This window comes from Hemitrygon akajei, chromosome 4 (genome assembly GCF_048418815.1).
Source record: "Hemitrygon akajei chromosome 4, sHemAka1.3, whole genome shotgun sequence".
Classification (NCBI taxonomy): domain Eukaryota; kingdom Metazoa; phylum Chordata; class Chondrichthyes; order Myliobatiformes; family Dasyatidae; genus Hemitrygon; species Hemitrygon akajei.
This window is the reverse complement of record NC_133127.1, coordinates 13719963-13741289: the sequence shown is the minus strand read 5'-3', so window position 1 is coordinate 13741289 and position 21327 is coordinate 13719963. Positions and strand designations below refer to the sequence as shown.

General features: G+C 42.6%; 1 protein-coding gene across 3 annotated transcripts in view; it reads left to right on the top strand.

Moving 5' to 3' along the window:
- Positions 1 to 1337: 1337 nt before the first annotated feature.
- aup1 (AUP1 lipid droplet regulating VLDL assembly factor) overlaps positions 1338 to 21327 on the top strand; it is a 58874-nt gene continuing 38884 nt past the window's right edge. For 2 of the 3 annotated variants that reach the window (XM_073042104.1, XM_073042103.1), the window contains exons 1-5: positions 1338 to 1590; positions 2849 to 2986; positions 15465 to 15615; positions 18111 to 18298; positions 20642 to 20714. In XM_073042104.1, coding sequence (XP_072898205.1) covers positions 1550 to 1590; positions 2849 to 2986; positions 15465 to 15615; positions 18111 to 18298; positions 20642 to 20714 — 591 coding nt within the window. In that variant the 5' untranslated portion in view covers positions 1338 to 1549. The remainder of the gene's footprint in view (positions 1591 to 2848; positions 2987 to 15464; positions 15616 to 18110; positions 18299 to 20641; positions 20715 to 21327) is intronic. The other variant, XM_073042105.1, reaches the window with a different exon arrangement.

The following is a 21327-nucleotide window of genomic DNA, read 5'->3' as shown; positions in this document are numbered from 1 at the left end:
CTTCGTCAGGACTAAAGAAGGAGGGGGCAGGGGCACTATAAAGAAGGTGGGGGGAGGGTGGAAAACCAATCAGAGGAAAGATCAAGGGGTGGGGGAGGGGAAGCAGGGAGGGGAATAGGCAGGAGAGGTGAAGAAGGAATATAAGGGGAAAGCACTATGGGTAGTAGATGAAGGCAGAGTCATGAGAGATGATAGGCAGCTAGAAGAAGAGACAGAGTGAAGGTGGGATGGGGGAAGGGAGAGGGAGGGAATTACCAGAAGTTGGAGAATTTGATGTTCATACCAAGGGGCTGGAGACTACCCAGACGGTATATGAGATGTTGTTCCTCCAACCAAAGTTTGGCCTCATCATGGCAGTACAAGAGGCCATGTATGGACATATCCGAATGGGAATGTGAAGGAGAGTTGAAGTTCGTATGTTCTCCCTGCGACTGCGTTGGTTTCCTCCGGGTGCTCCGGTTTCCTCCCACGGCCCAATGATGCTGGTAGGGTTAATTGGTCATTGTAAGTTGTCCCATGATTAGGCTAGAATCCATGCTGCATCTAAAAATATACATGCATAAATAAATTAACATTTTGAATCTTGAAAGTGGGCAATTCGTTAACTTTATTCCTAGACAGATTTCTGATTTTATTCTACAGCATCACGTCTCGGCAGGACATTTTTTAAAATCAATGATAACATTTTATGTTATAACATTCTTATCAATTCACAACTTCGTTCCTGGTTAGTCATTATGACGCCTCCAATGCACAGGATTGCAGGGGCTGCGAAAAGCGGCAGAGGATTGTAGACTTAGTCAGTTCCATCATGTCACGGCCTTCTTCACCATGCCAATATCCAGAACATCTTCAACAGGCGATGCCTCACGAAGGCGGCATCCATCACCGAGGACCCTCGCCATCAGGGTCATGCCCCGCTTCTTACTGCTACCTTCAGGGAGGAGATACAGAAGCCTGAACACGCAAGCTTCTTTCCCTCTGCATCAGATTTCTGAACACTATTCCGTTAGTTTTCACACTATTTATTTATGTTTGCATTTTATAGATTTTAATGCAGCTGAAAAAACAGCAAATTGCTCACGATCGCTATTAAAACGGATCCCAACCCGGCATGAGTCTCTGACAGTCAGGACCACGCATGCGCACTGAATACCACGCAGACGACCTCCCCAGGAACCGGGGAAACTGAGGTCGTGTTGCTCAAGGGTTGTACGCGTGTGCAGCGAGCCTTGGCCGTGCAGCTTGCTGGGATTTGTAGTTAATGTTCGCTAAAAGTAATTGGGAATGGGGTCTTCAGAACTACATATTCCGGCAGGCGCCGCGGGAGCGGCGTACGGTGCTTGCAACACTGTTGAGAGACGGCTGGGGATAACATGGCGGCGGTGGTCGGGCTTGGGCTGCTCGGCCTGTGGTAGTGGGAGAGAGAGGGTCAGGATTTCCGCCTTCGGGGCGGTAGGGGCTGGTTTCCCCCCTGAGGAGTTGAGAGCGCTAGGCTGTGGGTGGTGACGGTGGTTGCCGCCGGAGTGGCGGACAGCGGTTTTGGGACATGGAGACGCCGCGATTGGAGCAGCTCTTCGACTTTAGGAGGTGAGCACGACCGGATTCGTGGGGGTGGGGGGGGGGGGAAGCGGTGGATGCGGAGAGGGACCAGGGCCCGTGGGAGGGGAGTGTGGGAAGTGAAAGAGAGAGTGTGGGAAGTGAAAGAGAGAGTGTGGGCTGGCTTGGAGGGTGTGTGAGGTGGGGTGGGGTGGGGTGGATCGAGGCAGGAGGTAGATATAGAGGGGATTGGAGTGGAGTGATGTGTGTTGCTAAAGGTTTAGAAAGGGGTGCCGTGCGGGGTGGAGGGAAGAGGACGTGGGATGGTGGGTGGGGGAGGTGGAGGGGCCAGGAGGGTGACGAGGAAGGCGGGAGAGGGTAGCTGGTGGGCTGGATTTGGGTGGTGTGAGAGTGGAGTAAAAGGAGGGGTGGAATTGGCGGTGGTTGGAGGAAGAGAGAAGATGGGAATGGTAATACACACAGATTGCTGGAAGAACACAGTAGGTCAAACAGGATCAATGGAGGAGAATAAACAGTTGACATTTCAGGTCGAGACCCTTCATCGGGACCGGAAAGGGTTATGGTTCCAGAATAAGAAGGTGGTGGGAGGGTAAGGAGGACAAGCTAGAGTGAGTTTGGGTGAGCACATGGTTGAAGAGTTGAACAGCAGCAGAGATCACAGAGTGGGAGCAGTGAGAGAGGGTCGTTCTGTCGAAGAGGAGATTTAAACTTCAGGGTAGGCATCTCTCGAAGAGACTTTTTAGTGAAGCAGCAAATCATAAACATGAGAGATTCTGCAGATGCTGGAAATCCAGAGCAAGACAAACAAAATGCTGGAGAAACTCAGCAGGTCAGGCAGCGTCTGTGGAAATGAATAAACAGTTGACGTTTCAGGCCAAGACACTTCAACAGGATTAGAAAGGAATGGGAGCAATCCCAGAATAGGAAGGTGGGGTTGAGGGGAAGGAGGACAAGTTAGAGTGATTCTGGGTAAGCACATGGTTGAATAGGTGGTGGGCAGCATACATCTGAGAGAGGGATGCCAAGTGAGCTTTGACATGGCTCAGACAAGACTGAGGAAAAAGACAGCTTACTATCCTGAATTCCCCAAAGTATGATTGCAAATGTGGTGCTGCCTTTGAGTTGCTTAAAGTCTTTCAGGAAATGTTATGGAGTGCCTTCAGCAGACATGATTTTCTCTAATTGCTCGAGCTGGAAAACCACTGTCTTATTTCTAATTTCCACATCCTAGGTTTATCTGCAAGGTTTGAAAAAACTCCTTGCCCATCTGTTTCTTTTCAATTTTCAGGTTACCTACGGATGGTTTAATCCTGACCCTCCTGGTATTGTACGCTCCGTTCGGCATCTGTTTAATGCTCCTCAGGATATTTATTGGGATTCATGTGTTTTTAGTCAGCAGCGCCCTCCCTGATAACTTTTTGCGAAGGTAATTTTTTTTCTCTCCCTTCTTGGTTAATATTTGGAGGCAGTTCCATTTCTTCTGCTTGCTAGTCGTCTGCTAAGTAGTTCTCTGTCATCTGCCAGAGGTGCGAATGAGAAGTTCTTGCACTTTGCATGCAAACTGTAATAGTGTGTTTCTTGAGACTAGCATCAACTTCTAGTGTAGTGGTTAGCGTGATGTTATTACAGTTCAGAGTGTCAGAATTCAGAGTTCAATCCTGGAGTTTGTATGTTCTCCCCATGGAAAGAGTGGGTTTCCTCTGAGTGCTCTGGTTTTCTCCCACAGTCCAAAGATGTAACAGTTAGTAGGTTAATTGGTTAATGTAAGTTCTCCCATGATCAGGCTAGGGTTAAATTGGGTTTGCTGGCAGTAAGGCTTGAAGGGACTGTTCCACGCTGTATCTCTAAATAGAATAAAATAAATTAAATCTATCACCTCTCAAGGGGCATAGGCTGCTGATAGCAGCTCACCGGAGTCCTCTGTCCTGTGCCAGTCTTTCACGTTGTCCCCATGTGTAGCCCATCTTCTTGTTGTATCCTTCCTTTGCTAGCAATAAGGTCTTTGGAGCTACTGTTGGCATTTCTGTAGGACTGTGTTTTTACTGGATGTGGTTACTATCCCCATGTCCAACCCTTCTCCTCTCATATCCACGGTGGAGTATGACACTAGCAACAGTCAATCAAAAGCTACCACCCCAGGGCTCTGGGAGATGAGAATTGTCCAAATACAAAAAAAAACAAAAATCTATTTGCTCGCAGAACAACCTTTCAAGAGTTCTAGTAACCCAATGAACTCCTCAGTTTATCAGTTAAGTAACACTTATTTGAAGCAGTGGTATAAAGTTCTATAGCACAGAAACAGGCCCTTCAGCCCTTTTCATTACTGCTGATGAAAGTGCCTCCCTGGGCAGACCCAGTTGCCTGCTTTTGGCCCATATGCCTCTACACCAGAGGTTCCCATGGATCCCTCGGTTAATGTTAAGGGTTTGGAACCTGTGCTCTGCACCTTTCCTACCCATTAACCTGGTTGAAAATGTACCAGCCTCTACCACTTCTTATAGCAGTTGATTCCATAAATCTACCGAACTCCATGTGGATAAAGGAGACCTCTAGGTTTCCCCTCACACCGTAAACCTATGCCCTTTAGTTTTTGACTTCCGTACCATGTGGGGAGAGAAAAGAATGACATTATCTCTGCCCTTTGTGATTTTATAAACTTCTTAAGGTCTTCCTCATTCTCTTATGCTCCAGAGAAAACAGACCTAGCTGATCCAGTGTCTCCTTACAAAGCAGGCCCTCCTGTCCAAGCAAAACCCGTGTCAATCTCTAAATCTCATATACCTTAGTCCTCTCTTTCTGATGGTATGGCAACCAAAACTGCAATCACTGTTTCATTTGTGGTCTCTACGGCTGTAATTTGAACTCCCAATGCAGAATGATTCTTTTAGAGCTCTGTGCAATCACTTCCAGTACCATGGACCATCATTTTAAGGTGATTGGAGGGAAATATAGGGTGGTGTCAGAGGTATGTTTCTTTTTACAGAAAGTAGTGGGTGCTTGTAATGCCCTGCCAGGGTGCTGATAGAAGCAGATACGTTAGAGTAGGGATTCCAAACCATTTCTTTGTGGGGACTAACCACAAGTCGCTGCCATTAACTGAGAGGTCCATGGACCCCAGGTTAGGATCCTATGCATTAGAGACATTAAAGAAATGCTTAGGCACATGGAAGATGGAAAACTGGAGGGTTGCATGGGAGAGACTGGCTTGATTGATCTTGGAGTAGGTTACAAGGTCAGCACAACATCGTGGACCGAAAGGCCTGTTCTATGTTCTGGTGTGCTTGAAGTTATCTTTGTGAACATTCCTTTTAATTAACTACTTCCTCATTTGAAAATTTTATATATATAAAAAAAGTTGGCTGGGCTAATATTTATTGCTTAGTCACCATCATCAATATTCAGATTCAGTTTATTGTCATTTAGGAACCACAAATGCAATGCAGTTAAAAAATGAGACAACGTTCCCCCAGAATGATATCACAAAAGCATATGACAAAACAGACCACACCAGAAAATCCACATAACGTTTGGCAATCCCCAATCCAGAGGCCGGAGAGGCTGCTGCGTATTAATATCACGCTACCGTCTAACGCGTTCCCCGGGAAAGGAGCTTCAAATCCACCAGACAAACAAGACCAAAAGCTACATAATTACCAAACCACATAAACCACATAATTACAACATATAGTTACAACAGTGCAAACAATAGCATAATTGATTAAAAAAACATACTATGGGCACAGTAAAAATAGTTTAAAATGTTAAAGGACTGTAAGTTCAAAAGAAATCACCACAGTTTCCACAAGTCCCCAGGGTCCCGACAGACTCGCCATCCCACGCTGGCGGCAGAAGGGAATACCCTCGCTATGGACTTCCAAGGCGCCGCCTGACTCAGCCTCGCAGACGCAGCACACAATGGAAGCTCCGTCGAAACCAGCCTCGCAGACGCAGCACACAATATTTACTGTTCTGACAATATTTGTTGCTTGTTTTGTATCTTTGCTGTGTGCAAACCAAATAACATATTTCCCTAATTTGTAATCATTTGGTTCAGTTATTAGAAACCACAGAAATTCAAGTTCTTAATTCTATTGAAGGTGGAAGTCTGATCTACCCTCAGTGCTCTTCCAGCTAGAGTAAACGAAAGTATCTGATTATTAGAGGAAATTGAGGTCACTGGCAAGTTGCAGAAGTTGAAGTATACGTGTCAGAACCATATGTACATCTGTGTCTTTTTTAAACATGCAGTAGGAGCTGTGATATATTCACAGCTGCATCTGTAAGCTTTCCTTTCCCTGCCATTTCATCTATCCTTCCCTTACTGCCTGCACCTGCAGGAACTTAGTGGCCACTCAAGCCTACCCTGATTTAACAAGATTGTGTCTGATCCAGTGTAGGACTCCACATCCACTTTTTCTTTCACTCCCAATAAGCCTGATCCCATTGAATATCTTAAGTATATTTAATGGCTTTTCGCACAGCTCCTTCTTCATTCTTCTCATCTCTATCCTAATGGGCTTAATTCTGAAGCTGCCCTTTGTTCCAGATATTCCATAATATGAATGATAGAGTAACATAGTAGAAAGTGTAACACTATCACAGTGCTAGTGTCAAGGGTTTAATTCCTACCCCTGCCTGTAAGGAGTTTGTATAGTACAAAGATATACAGGTTAGTAGGCTAATTGGTAATGTGGATGTAATTGGTCAGCAAAGGCTTGTTGGATTGTAAGGGCCCGTTACTGTGCTATAGCTGGATAAATTAAAAAAATCCAAACATCCTTTCAGCTTCCACCATATTAAAATAAGAAATTAGGACTAAGAGCAAGCTATTCTACTTTTCAAGCTCACCCTGCCTGAAGAGCTGTGCATCATAGATACAGGTCTTTCCATTCACCATGTCCATGCTGACCATTTTGCCCAAACTACACCAATTCCATTAGGTTTGTCTTTTACGCCTTGCCCATTTAAATGCTTATCTAGACGTTGCGATTGCATCTGATTCCACCGCCTCTGACAGTGAGTTCCAGATATCTACCACTGTGTGTGTGTGTGTATGTATATATATAAAACTTCTCACATACATCTTGAAAAGACACTCTCTTTGGCTTTGATTACCTTACCCTAGCAAAACATTCTAATTATCTTCGCCTCTGTAATTTTTATAAACCCTGAACGAGATTGAAGATCAACATTGTCTTGTTCACACTTAGAGGTAACAAACCCGTGTCTAATCTCTCCCCATAACCAATCCTCCAATGTGGGCAATATCCTAGTACATCTCTGCACTCTGTCCAGTGTGACCACAACCTTTATAAAGTGTAGCAACTAGAACTGCTCACAATAATTTTAAGTTTAACCATTGAAGTTGCAACGTAATATCCTATTTATTCAATATGATTATGGCAGATCTGTCATAGGCCTAATTTTCTATGCCATTTTCCCACTGCACTCACTTCCTTGATCATTAAAAACGATAATTTAAAATGGTCATTTACTTGTAAGTACACCCGATGGAGCCTCTGCAACCCTCTAATGTAGAGAGTTCCAGTGATACACTGTAGTATGTTTTAAAAACACAGAATCTTATTTCAATACAATCACCTGTGATTGTGCTATATTTCAATGAGTACAAATCTGACCCGATCAGCCTTGTCTTCATATGTCAACCCCTTAATCTACTTTTCTATACTTATACTCTATAACCTTGCGATAAAGGTCAGGATGAGCCTTCCTGATTACTTTGTATTCCTGTGTGTCTACCCTTTGTGTTTTATTGAGTCGTAGATCTCTTTATTGCGGTCGTTTTAACCTTAGTCAAATTAAATAATTTTGTTCTTTCATTCTTCTTTCCAGAAAGGACAAATTTGCATGTTCCCTTAATTATTCGCTTGCCCACTCATAGAGTCATAGCACACTACAGCACAGAATTGGGCCCTTCGGCCCATCTAATCCATGCCAAACCATTAATCTGCCTAGTCCCATCAACCTGCACCCGGTCCATACCCTTTCCATCCGTGTGCCTAATCAAGTTTCTCTTAAATGTTGAAATTGACTCCGCATCCACCACTTGTGCTAGGAACTCATTCCACTCTCTTGCCATCCTTTGAGCGAAGAAGTTCCCCTTAAAGTAGTGGTCGCCAACCTTTTTAAGCCCAAAATCCCCTACCTCGGCCTTAGTGAAAGGCAAGATAGACCTACTAAATCGTTTAGACACACACATGCGCCCCAGGCAGAAGGGACCGGAAGTGGAGCCCCGCAGCCCCGGAAGCAGTCTCTCTTTGCAGTCGGCTTTCCGTAGTGGGAGTGTTGCTATCTTACCATTATCTTAATTGGTACTACTTATTTTTATAATGCTCACATTACAACACCTTTAGTTCTACATTTCATTATTTAATTTTATTTCAACAAGAAAAATAAATTAATAAAAATTGACTGTTGCACTCAGTGTGATGACTGGGGCTGAATACTTTCTGCTAGTTCCCTGAAATTTGTCTCATAATTACAGACAGCCAGTCTGAGACATTCTGTGAGGTGTCTGTCAGTAAGACTGCTCCTGTACTTAGATTTAATAATTTTCATCTGTTGCAGCACAGCACAAACCTGACAGACTGAATATTTGAATGGACAGTTTCCTTTGTTAGACTGAATGTTGAATCTGCCACGTTTTTCAGGTGTTTTGTATTGGTAAACTGTTACTGAGACACTAGTATAAGTTTCAGAGGTACGCAAAATAATGACACCACTGTTTTTTGTTTCCCAGTTCTTTTACATTTGGGGAATGTTGGATTTTAACGGGGGAGAAGTGTTGTAATGTGAGCATTATAAAGATCGGTTGATGCTGATTAGGATAATGGTGATGTAGCAGTGCTCCCGCTGCGGAGAGCTGTTTGTGGGGAGAGGTTGTTTCCGGGTTGTGGGGTTTTGCTTTCGGTCTTTTCTGCCAGGTGCGCATTTTTCTTTTTTTTTGGTATCTACTGGGAAAGTCTCAAAGATCAACCGGTCGATTGCGATCGACTGGTTGGCGACCACTACCTTAAACTCTTTCACTCTTAGCCCATCATTTCTAGATGCAGTCTCACTTAACCTCAGTTGAAAAAGACTGGTTTCATTTACTTCTCAGAATTTTGTATACTTCTCTTAAATCTCCCCACATTCTTCTATGTTCTAGGGACTAAAATCCTAACCTATTCAGCCTTTCCCTGTAACTGAAGTCCTCAAGTCCCGGCAACATCCTTGTAAATTTTCTTTGTATTCTTTCAATCTGTTTGCATCTTTTGTATAGGTAGGTGACCAAAGCTACACACAATACTCCTAATTAGGTCTCACCAATGTCTTATATAATTTCAACATAGCATCCCAAATGTAACTCTTCACAATTGTCTGCATTAAATTCAACCTGTCATTTTTCAGCCCATTTTTCCATCTGGTCCAGATCTCACAGCAAGCTTTGATAGCCTTTCTCGCTGTCAATCATGGTGTCATTTGCAAATTTGCTGATCCAGTTAACTACATTATCAATGAGATCATTAATATAAATCACAACCTGCAATGGACCCAGCACTAATCCCTGCAGCACACCACTAGTTACAGGCCTTCAATTAGAGAGACTACTATCTATTACCACTCTGGTTTTCCCATGAAGCAAACGTCAAATCCAATTTACCACTTCGTCCTGAATGCCAAGTGATTGAACCTTCCTGACCACCCTCCCTAGTAGGACCTTATCAAAGGCCTTGCTAAAGGCCATGTAGATGACATCCACTGCCTTGCCTTCATCAACTTACCTGGTAACTTCCTAGAAGATTGTTTAAACACAACTTACTACGCACAAAGCCATGTGACTATCTCTAATCAGTCCTGGTCTATCCAAATACTCCTGTCTCTGATTCTTTAGAATATCTTTCAATAACTGGTGTCAGGCTCACTGGACTATATTTTTCTGGCTTATTTTTAGAGCCTTTTCTTAAACAAGGTGAACAACATTCGAGCGGTGCAGGCTGGAAGGGCCGAATGGTCTACTTCTGCACCTATTGTCTATTGTCTATAACATCAGCATCTCACCTGTGGCTAAGGAAATTTTAAATATCCTCAAAGAACTGTGTGCCCTGTAGTTTTGTAATTACATCTTTTTTTCCTCTTTGGAGTGAAGTAGGATGAGAGGTGACTTGATAGTTGTATAAAATAAGAGGCATAGACAGAGTAGATGCCAAAGAGACTTTTTCTGCTGTGTGGATATTGCTTATAGGAGGTGGCATAATTTTGCGTTGGCCTACTTTAGTCAGGGGATTGAGTTCAGGAGCTCGAGCTAATATTGCAGCTCTGTAAAACCCTGCTGAGACAACAGTTGGAATATTGTCTTCAGTTATGTTTGCCTCATAGAAAGGATATGGAAGCTTTGGAGAATGTGCAGAGGAGGTTTACCTGGATGCTGCATGGATTAGGAAGCGTGTCTTATGAGGATAGGTTGAGCAAGCTAAGGCTTTTCTCTTCAGAATGAAGGATGGTCAGAGGTAGACAAGATAAGAGGCATAGATCGAGTGGACAGCAAGAGACTTTCCTGGGGTAGAAATGGTTAATATGTGGTAGCATAATTTTGAGGTGATTTGAGGAAAGTATAGGGGGCTGTCAAAGGTAAGGTTTTTTTTTAACACAGTGTTTGGTGCATGGAATGTGCAGCCAGGGGTGGTAGTAGAGGCAGATACACTAGGGACATTTAAGAAACATTTATGAAGTAGGGAAGGCTTAGATTGATCTTTGTAGGTTAAAACGTCAGTACAACACTGGGCTGAAGGATTTTTAATGTGTTTTACTGTTCTATGTTTATATAAATATATACTAGGTTTATAAGGGTAATTATCAGAGTGAGAATGGATGCAGAGGAATGGGATCTAGTTGGATGGCACACATTCCTCATTATCCCCTATCTTCAACAATAACTCAAACCAGGCTGAAAGCAGAACAGACTGCTCTTAAAGAACTGCTAAATGAAATACCTATAAAGATATGAACCAGGGCATTACAGCAGAATATAGTGTTGGAGTTACAGAGAAAGTGCAGTGCAGGCTGACAGTAAAGAGCAAGGCCATAATGAGGTGTATTGTGAATTCCAGAATCCACCTTGATGTACAAGGGGATCATTCACTAGTCTTACAACAGTAGGGTAGAAGCTAAACACGTACAACATGCTGGAGGAACTCAGCAGTTCGGGCAGCATCTGTGGAAACGAGCAGTCAACGTTTCGGGCCGAGACCCTTCGTCAGGACTAAAGAGGGAGGGGGCAGGGGCACTATCCTTGAGGTGGTAGTGTGTGCTTCCAGGCTTTTGTTTTCTTCTGCCTAATGGGAGGGGGAGGAGGGAAAGTCCAGGATCAGTATGGGGTCCTTGATCATGTTGGATGATTTTCTGAGGCAGCAGTGTAGACAGTCCATGGAGATGAGGATGGTTTGTGATGTGCTGAGCTATGTCTGCAACTCTGCAGTTTCTTGTGAATGAACTCCAATAATCACTTGTGACTTTAGCTCTGGATTAGCAGATTTTATGGATGTTTATTTATAATTCAACACATCTTAAATTTCTTCTCAGATGTTGCAGGTGATAAATTTCCCACTGAACCTCTTAAGTTTAAAGGGAACATGGGGAAACAGGACATTAACACAACCAATTCTGCAGATGTTGGAAATGCAGAGTAACAGACACACACATAATGCTGGAGGATCTCAGCAGAATAGAAATAGAGTTGTGCTGAGACCATCTGTAGATGCTGCTAAGTTCCTCCTGCATTTGTGTGTGAAACAGGGCAAGGTCATTGATCTGTATTTTTCTTTAAACACAAGGGAAATGGTTCCCTGGTCAGTTTTAATAATCTGGGAACTGGGACTTTGAGTCTGAAAGGAGTGCCAGAACTGAGGCCCAGTGAGCCAGAAGGAACTGGCAGATAATACTCAGTGAACTATTGGAATTTCTAAATGGTTGAATTGTGGATTATTGGAATTTAACTCTAATATGAACTTCTTGTCAACAAACTGAAGTTGCAATCCTGCCACAGTGGGATTCTTTTCCCCTTGGGGATCATTGGTATTAGGTCCATTCATCAATCCTGTATCATTACATAATACTAGATCTAAAATAGCCTCCTTGCCAATTGGCTCCTTATTGTGTCGCTCTGAGAAACTATCCCAATACATTCTATGCTCATGACAGATGTTACTAGATAAGGAAAAAAGTACTTAAAATATGAACAGTAAAAATAATTTGTAATATGAAGCCTTAATGCTTCTGACTGTCATTTGCATAAGGGTGATGATGGCTTTGAGTCCACTGGATGAGTGTAGTTTCACTTTTTTTTGCTGTTGCTAGTTTATTGTGGGTTTTGTGTTCTTAAATCACTTTAGGAAAACAGTAGTGAAAATCTTTTTTCAAATTGCCCCTTACCCCAAATGACTAGAAACGTGAATGAAGCAGCTGATAGTAGTTGGACTTGGTACTCTATGGTGAAGAACTGTTACAGTGATAATTTGTGATGAGACGATTGACCTCCAGCCACCACCATTTTCCTTTGATTCTGATGATTCCAACCAATGGGGGGCTTTTGGCCTGATTCCCTTCAACTCCAGTTTATCCAAGGCTCCCTGTTGCCTTGATATCAGGGGCAGTTAGTTAACTTCATCTCAGGAGTTCAGTTCTGTGTCCATGTTGGGACCAAAACTGTAAGGAGATCAGAATCTGAGTGACTGACAGGACCCAAACTGAACCTCTGTGAGCAGCTTATTAGGCAAGTCGTGCTTGATAGCACTTTTGGTAATCCTTTCTGTCATTTTTCTGATGATCGAGAGTGTAATGGGATACTAATAAGTTAAGTCAGATTTGTTCTGCTTGTGGACAAGTGGGGAGTTCTCCCTGCCGTTGGGTAGATGCCACTGCTGTAGGCTTACCGGGAGAGCTTGGCCAAGAGTACAGCAAGTTCTGAAGCACAAGTTTTCAGTACTACTACTGTAATGTTGTCAGGTCCATAATTACTCATGATGTGTCAATTATTCTGATTGCATTCTGTGCTATAGAGGTGAAAGAACTGAAATTGAAAATTTTAATATATTTTGGTGCTGTTTTACTAACTGTATTGAAGATTTTCAGTAGTTGTACTTTGCTCCTTGGCACAGTACGAGTTTGTTTTCTCCAGCTCCGACTTGCTCAAGTAGGCAATTTGGTCAGCGTAGTTAAGCTGAGCCAAAGTTTCTCTGCTATATAACTGGCTCTGACTTGCGGTGCACCAAGCCTCATTATGAGGGCTTTTTCCATAGAACCATAGAACATTACAGCACAGAAACAGGCCTTTTGGCCCTTCTTGGCTGTGCCAAACCATTTTTCTGCCTAGTCCCACTGACCTGCACCTGGGCCATATCCCTCCATACAACTCTCATCTATGTACTTGTCCAAGGTTTTCTTAAATGTTAAAAGTGAGCCCACATTTACCACTTCATCTGGCAGCTCATTCCACACTCCCACCACTCTCTGTGTGAAGAAGCCCCGCCCCCAATGTTCCCTTTAAACATTTCTCCCTTCACCCTTAACCCATGTCCAAACACGAGGAAATCTGCAGATGCTGGAAATTGAAGCAACACACACAAAATGCTGGTGGAACGCAGCAGGCCAGGCTGCATCTATAGGAAGAAGCACTGTCGACGTTTCGGGCCGAGACCCTTCCTTTGTCCTGACGAAGGGTCTCGGCCCGAAATGTCGGCAGCGCTTCTTCCTATAGATGCTGCCTGGCCTGCTACATTCCACCAGCATTTTGTGTGTTAACCCATGTCCTCTGTTTTTTTCTCCCCTAGCCTCAGTGGAAAAAGCCTGCTTGCATTCACTCTATCTCTACCCATCATAATTTTATATACCTCTATCAAATCTCCCCTCATTCTACGCTCCAGGGAATAAAGTCCTAACCTATTTAACCTTTCTCTGTAACTCAGTTTCTTAAGTCCCCGCAACATCCTTGTAAACCTTCTCTGCACTCTTTCAATCTTATTAATATACTTCCTGTAATTCGGTGACCAAAACTGCACACAATACTCTAAATTCGGCCTCACCAATGCCTTATACAACCTCATCATAACTTTCCAACTCTTAATCTCAATACTTTGATTTATAAAGGCCAATGTACCAAAAGCTCTCTTTACTACCCTATCTACCTGTGACGCCGCTTTTAGGGAATTTTGTATCTATATTCCCAGATCCCTCTGTTCTACTGCACTCCTCAGTGTCCTACCATTTACCTTGTATGTTCTACCTTGATTTTTCCTTCCAAAGTGCAATACCTCACATTTGTCTGTATTAACTCCATCTGCCATTTTTCAGCCCATTTTTCCAGCTGGTCTAAATCCCTCTGCAAGCTTTGAAAACCTTCCTCACTGTCCACTACACCTCCACTCTCTGTATCATCAGCAAATTTGCTGATCCAATTTACCACATTATCATCCAGATCAATAATATAGATGACAAATAACAATGAATCCCCTCAGGACCTCCTCTAATGCCAGCACATCCTTTCTTAGATAAGGGGTTCAAAAGCTGCTCACAATGCTCCAAGTCCAGTCTGACAAATGCCTTGTAAAGTGTAAATATTGGCTTGGCTGGGCATGAAGGATAAGTTTGCTAAAATAGTGACAACAGTCCTCTACCCAGGTAAGCAAGTGGAGCCTCTATTTTAAGATTTAACATTTTAAGATTAACTCCATTTGTCACAAGTACATCGAAGCATACAATGAAATGTGTCATATCAAATCAGTGAGAATTGTGATCAACACCCCGTAGGTAACACCGCACTTAAGGCGCCATTGTAGCAGGCCCCACGACTCACTGACCCTAGGCAGCAACGGGAATTAAACCCCGACTGGTGATCACTGGCTCTGTAAAGTGATGTGCTACCATGACATCTCTTTCAATAGAAAGCAGCCCTCTATTATTGCACTGAAAATGTGAGGTGATGAATAGAAGCATATTTATGGTAAGGCTAGAATGATGGGTTGAATGAATGCACTTGGACTCTGCTTCCAGTTAGCACTATTTAGCACCATTAGAAGAATCCCTCTTTCAGATGAAGTGGTACACCAGTCCTGAATTGGATGTAAAAAGATCTCATGGGACTATTGCAAAGAAGAGAAAACAGTGCTTTAGTGAGCTGTCTGATAATTAATGACTTGACAAAAATATCTATTCAGTTTGCTATCTGCAGATTAGGAGATACATTTATAAATTGCTCATCATTGCACTAAGGAGTAATTCACTGTTATAAAGTAGGTTGAGGCACCTAGATGCTGATGGACTTCGCATAACTATGGGATTTTCACTTTGAGTTTGGGGTCACTTTGGCTCTTGGGCTGTTCTTGAGGGAGTGATGCCTACTCTTCCGTACCCTGGGAGTGGGCAGTTGGTCTCCGCGGTGAAGAAAACTTGCACATACATTACATAACTAATGCCCCACGGAAGGGTGGTGGTTAGCCTGATACTGTTGCAGCTCAAGACATTCCGGAGTTCAATTCCAGTGCCGTTCTATAAGGACTCTCTGCATCCTCCCTGTGGAATGTGTGGGTTTTCCCACTGTGCTTTGGTTTCCTCTGACAGTCCACAGGCATATTGGGTAGGTTAATTGGTCATTATAAATTGTCCTGTTTGGGTTAATCAGGGTTGTGGAGTTGCTGCAGTAGCATGGCTTGAATAGCCGGAGGGCTAAGTCGGCACTGTTGTGCTAAATAGATAAAAAGACAGAATCATGAGAGGTGATCAGACAAATGCTGCCCAATTTGTCAACTTGTTGGTCAACATTAGACGCTTAATATGAAGAACGATTCTTAAATCACTTATCCAAATTCCAGTTGATCTTAATTGCCTCTCTTTTCTGTGTCATGTTCCAGAATTATCGTGCGAACAATGTGCTCGGTTTTAGGCATGTTTGTTTCTCAAGCTGACCCCAGGCAACGAGATAAAAATGTCAAAACTTACATTGCCAACCACGTTACCCAGTTTGACCACAATGTGCTGAGTTTCATTACACCATGCCACACGGTAAGTTCAAGGGAGTTTGAATACTTACATTTGGCAATTCTTTCTGTCAAGTATAAGGCGTTTCAATCCAGTGACCCAGCAAGATTGCTTTTTTTTTTGTTAGTCTATTCTTTTGCCACAGTGATCTCCAGGTTATCTGTGCAGGCATTAAAATCTGCAAATTTACCAGTCTGTATAGTCTTTGATCCTTAGAAAAACATTTTAAAAACTTCTTATTCATTTTACTGTTTGTTGTCATCATGACATGATTGTCTCTGGGGCAAAGTTCTCTGCGTCCCATAGTTTCCCAAATCCCTGCTTTTTCAAGAGGTGCTGCCTCAAGAAAACGACAGAAACAGCACACACACATATATATATATATATATATGTATGTATGTGTATGCGTGTGCATGTATGCGCGCGTGCGTGCGTGTGCACACACTTGCAAGAAAAAGTCTGTGAATCCTTTGCAATTACCTGGTTTCCTGCAATAATTACTCATAAAATGTGGTCTGATCTTCATCTAAGTCATAATAGTCAAACACCATCTGCCTAAATTAATAAGACAAAAATTGTACTTCTCATGTCTTTATTGAACACTTTGTTTAATCATTCACTGTTCAGGCTGGAAAATGTATGTGAACCCTTGTATTTAATGACTGAACCTCCTTTAGCAGCAATAACCTCCACCAAATGTTTCCTGTAGCTGCTAATCAGACTTGCACAACAGTGAGGAGGAATTTTAGATCATTCCTACATACAAAACAGTTACAGTTCATCAATATTTCTGGGATACCTTGCATGAGTAGCCCCCTTCAGGTCAGGCCGCAGCATATCAATTGGGTTAAGGATTCCAAGCAACACATTTTCTTCTTTTAAAACCATTCCGTTGTTGATTTATTCTTCTGATTCTGATCATTGTCTTACATCATCCAACTTCTGTTAAGCTTCAGGTGACGGACCATTACCCTGACATTCTTCTATAAAATGTCTTGAGCTCCTCCAGCAATTTGTGTGTTGCTTTTAACTGGAGGAAGCCGATGAGGTTACAGAGAGAATATACAAAACTCTTTACAGAGAGCAGTGAATTGAGCCCTGATCTTCCAATCACTGTCACTGTAAACCATTATGCTACTGTTCCACCCTCTTCCTTTAACTGGAGCTGTACTCCAGTGAATTCAGTTGAATAGAAAAATAGATTTATATTTTGTAATGTAAATTGGGATACTTATTTAGAAAGGGAGCATTTTGGATTGAGATTCATTCTCTGTTTTGATTGTTAACCCATTTAACAGCTCTAAGATTTCATAAGACATAGGAGCAGAATTTTCAGCACACTGAGTCTACTCTGCCATTCCATTATGACTGATTTATTATCCCTTTTAGTCCCATTCTCCTGCCTTATAACCTTTGTCACCCTTAATAATCAAGGACCTATCAACCTCCGCTTTAAACATACTTGATGACTTGGTCTTCACAGCTGTCTGTGACAATGAATTCCACAGATCCAACATGAGAGATTCCTCATCATCTCTGTTTTAAAGGGACGTACTTGTACACTGAGGCTGTTCCCCCGGTCCTAGATTCTTCCACTACTGGAAACATCCTCTGTTAATATTTGATAATTTTTGATGAGATTCTTCTCTCCCCATCCCCCCCCCCGATTCTTCTAAATTCCAACAAGTATAGGCCCAAAGCCATCAAACACTCCTCGCATGTTAACCCTTTCATTCCTGTGATTATTCTAGTGAACCTCCTCTGGATCCCCTCCAATGCCAGCATAGCCTTTCTTATGTAACACTCGCTTCACCTAGCGGCTTAACCTAGGGGATGAGTACCCCCCTGGCCGGCCAAACTTAATAAATCTTGTTTCGGTGGATGCGGCGCGATGTGTCCCATTTCAAATCAGTACCCTGAAATAACAAACAATACCCAATATGCGGTTAAACGACTAAGATTTTTAACTCTTACTTTGGCCATGTGGTTAGTAGAGAAACAAAATATAAAAGAAAAAGGCGCCAATGTTATTAAGCAGTCTGTGCTCAAATTGTTGGAGCTCACTCAGCAAGATTTTCTTTCCACCATTCGATCTTCTCAGAGCGTCGCCAACCCCGGACTCCCATCTGGAGTCCACCTGGTCAGGCGGCCCGCCAACCCTCTCAAGTCGCGTCTCTTCTCTTCATTCCCCTCACGCCTTCTGGCAAAAGCCCGCAAAACCAACAGGTTCCAGACACACAAGAAAGAATAACATTTCCCCCATTGGATAGCCACTGAATACCAAAGTGCGTTATCTCTAGTCATAACCCAAACATTGCAGCTACAGAAAAACCATTACCTCAGCAATTAACGTTACAGAGAAGTCCTTACACTTAGATAAGGGGACCAGAACTGCTCACCATATTCCAAGTGTGGTCTGACCAATGCCTTATAAAGTCTCAGCATCACTGTTTTTGTTGTACGCCAATTATGAAAATATTTGCTTAATCTTCATGTCTCTGTTTTACATGTGGATTTAGCCCTTGCTGGAGGGTCGGCCTGGATTTGTGAGCTGGGCTCGTGGCTACCTGGAGCTGGGCTGGGTAGAGAGCCGAACACGTTTGGTGGAGTCACTTCGAGATTACAGCTCCCTGGAGGGGGAGCAGACATTATTGTTATTCCCAGAGGATGAAATGACCAATGGAAAGGTTGGGCTTCTGAAATTCAGGTATGACTCATATTCTATAAGTTTGAGATGTGCTGGGATTCAGTTAAGGAAGCAGAAAAGACTCGTAAATTTATACACCTCATTGTCGCAATTGTTGTGAGTTGAGGTTACTATCATTAACGTAGGAAGCCTGACAACTAATTCATTTACCCAAGATCCTGAACTTCTTTGTCTCTCAACAGTTCCGTGATATTACAATAGGTTAGGACAGGATGTGTGTAAGAATGAACACTTGGTGGACCTTGTGGACTCACTGAGCTTAAGAGCTACTGAGCACTGTTTTTCAAAGTCTAACCCTTCACTGTGGAATAAAATTTGCCCTTACAGAATTTATCTTGGGGTGGACTGTGTGTGGGGAGGGAGAGAAAACAGTTGCAAACAGAAAACAGAAAATCGGACTGGAAGTCCCTACAAAGGGCTACAAGAACATCCGAGAGGATCATAGGAGTCTCACCACCATCCATTGGGTATGTTTCTCAGGAATGCTGTATGTACAGGGATCTTAGTATTATCAAGGATCCCGCCCATCCATCCAGCATCCTCTGACTTTCTACCATTAGGCAGGAGACTCCGATGTATAAAGATGAGGATGGTCAGGATGGGAAATGGCTTCTTCCCTCAGGTCATTAGGCTTCTGAACTCCCTGCCACATCTAATGCAAGTGTCACTGGGCAATTTGTACTGTACCCCACAGTATTTAATTTATGCACTTTAATTTATCTAAAGGTAATTCATTTGTAGATTTTATCCTTATTCTAACTTATTGTGTGTTATGTGTGCTATTGTGCTTTACACCCCGGTCTGGTGAAATGTGGTCTCGTTTAATAGTCTACATGTATATAGTTAAATGACAATAAACTTGACTTGAAAATTATTTTTCAACTCCCATTTAACACATGCACAAATGACGTCAAGTTTGCATGTTATCTCTTTGGATTTCCTCTTGGTGCCTCAATTTATTTCCATACCCCAAAATACGGCTGGTTAGTTAATTGGTCACTGTAAATTGCCTCTCAGATGACTGCTAGAATCGAGGGTGAAATAGGAGCGTGAGGAGAGTTTAACAGGGTAGGTCAAAATTTACTGCTGTATGTCCCAGTGATTAAGGTTTACTCTAGTACAGAGACTGACAGCAGGTTCTAAACTCCTTTGCTGGCAACAATCATCCCTACCTCCATCCTGGAAGACGTATCAGAATTTTATCTATCAATGAGATTCTTGTTCTTCTAGATACTGGGATTCCTGCATCTGTACAGATTATTAATACAAATATCTATTCAGCCAATCATGTGGCAGTAACTCAGTGTATAAAAGCATGAAGACGTGCTCCAGAGGTTCAGTTGTTGATCAGATCAAACATCATAATGAGGAAGAAGTGTGATATTAAGTGACTTTGACTGTGGAATGATTGTTGGTGTCAGGCAGAGTGGTGTGAGTATCTCAGAAACTGTTGATTTTCTTGTCCTGGGATTTTCATGTATAACAGTCTCTGAAGTTTACAGAGAATTTTACAAAAAAATAAAAAAAAACATCCAGGGATCGGCAGTTCTGTGGCAAAAAGGCCTTGTTAATGAGGGGAGTCAGGGGGAATGGCCAGACTGATTGAAGCTGACTCGAAGGTGACAGAAACTCAACACCTGTTACAACATTGGTGTGCATCTCTGAATACACAGCATGTCAAACCTTGAAGTGGATGGGCTGGAGCAGCAGAAGACCACAAATATACACTCAGTGGCTACTTTATTATGTACACGAGGTATGTTGTGAAGTTTGTTTAATGGCAGAAGTACAGCGCAATACAAAAAAAAACTAAGTTACAATAAGAAACATAAAAAAACAAGTAGTGCGAAAAGAGCAGAATAGTGAGGGTAGTATTCATGGGCTCATGGACTATTCAAAAATCTGATGGTGGAGAGGGAAAAGCTGTTCCTAAAATGTTGAATGTGATGTTTTCAGGCTCTTGTACATCTTTCCTGATGGTAACAATGAGAAGAGGGCATTTCCTGGATGGTCCTTAGCCCATTAGTGTCATTACCATTTGAAAATTTCCTCAATGGTAGTGAGCGACGCACCTATGATGGGACTTGTTAAGTTTACAACCCTCTGCTGCTTTTTCCAATCCTGTGCAATGGTCCCTCCATATCAGACAGTAATGCAACCAGTTAAAGTAGTTTCCACAGAACATTTGTAGAAATTTGCTAGAGTCTTTGGTGGCATACCAGATCTCCTCAAACTCCTAATGAAATATATCCACTGGTGTGTCTATTCATTATAATGGTCTTAAGTGCGTATTGGAATAAGACTGAATGGTTTTGATGTGCTTTGTTCTTATTACTGTTCCAGCTCCTGGGCCTTTTCTGTAGATAGTACTATTCAACCTGTGGTGTTAACTGTGAAGAGGCCCTTCATTGCTGTGGTAAGTTTATACTTGTATTAATGGAAAGATGCCCATTCATATAAGACCCCTTTCTTTTGCCTGCATGCTCTCAAATTTCTTCCACATTATCCCTAACTCCTTCCTCCTTTCCCTCTGGTTCTCAAAGCCCCCACCTCATAGTCTGAGCAAAAGGTCAGAAATAATTGCTTAATGGGGTACAATATTTGTTGGATGACACTACGTCCACAGAGGATTGGTTGCATGGGCCACTGTAGTACTCTGGAACAAATTAGACTGCTTTCTGATCTGGATTGGGTACATTTGGTTAACTTGCCAATATTGCTTTGAGTTTGTGCTAGAGCAGGAGTTCTCATCCTGGGATTCTCAGACTCCTTGGTTAATGGTAGGGGTCCATGACATAAAAAAGGATGGGAACCCCTGTGTTTAAGGGAGGTGCCCAGTCTTCCTGTAACTACTAGCTCTATGACTGGAAAGTTGAGATGATGATTGTTGGTCGAGATTGAATGCAATGTGGCTGTTTTGAAAGCATCTGTGGTCTAGGAGTATTTGAAGCGTAAAACGCACAAAATGCTGGAGGAACTCAGCAGGTCAGGCAGCATCAAATCCTGATGAAGTTGATGTTTTGGCCGAG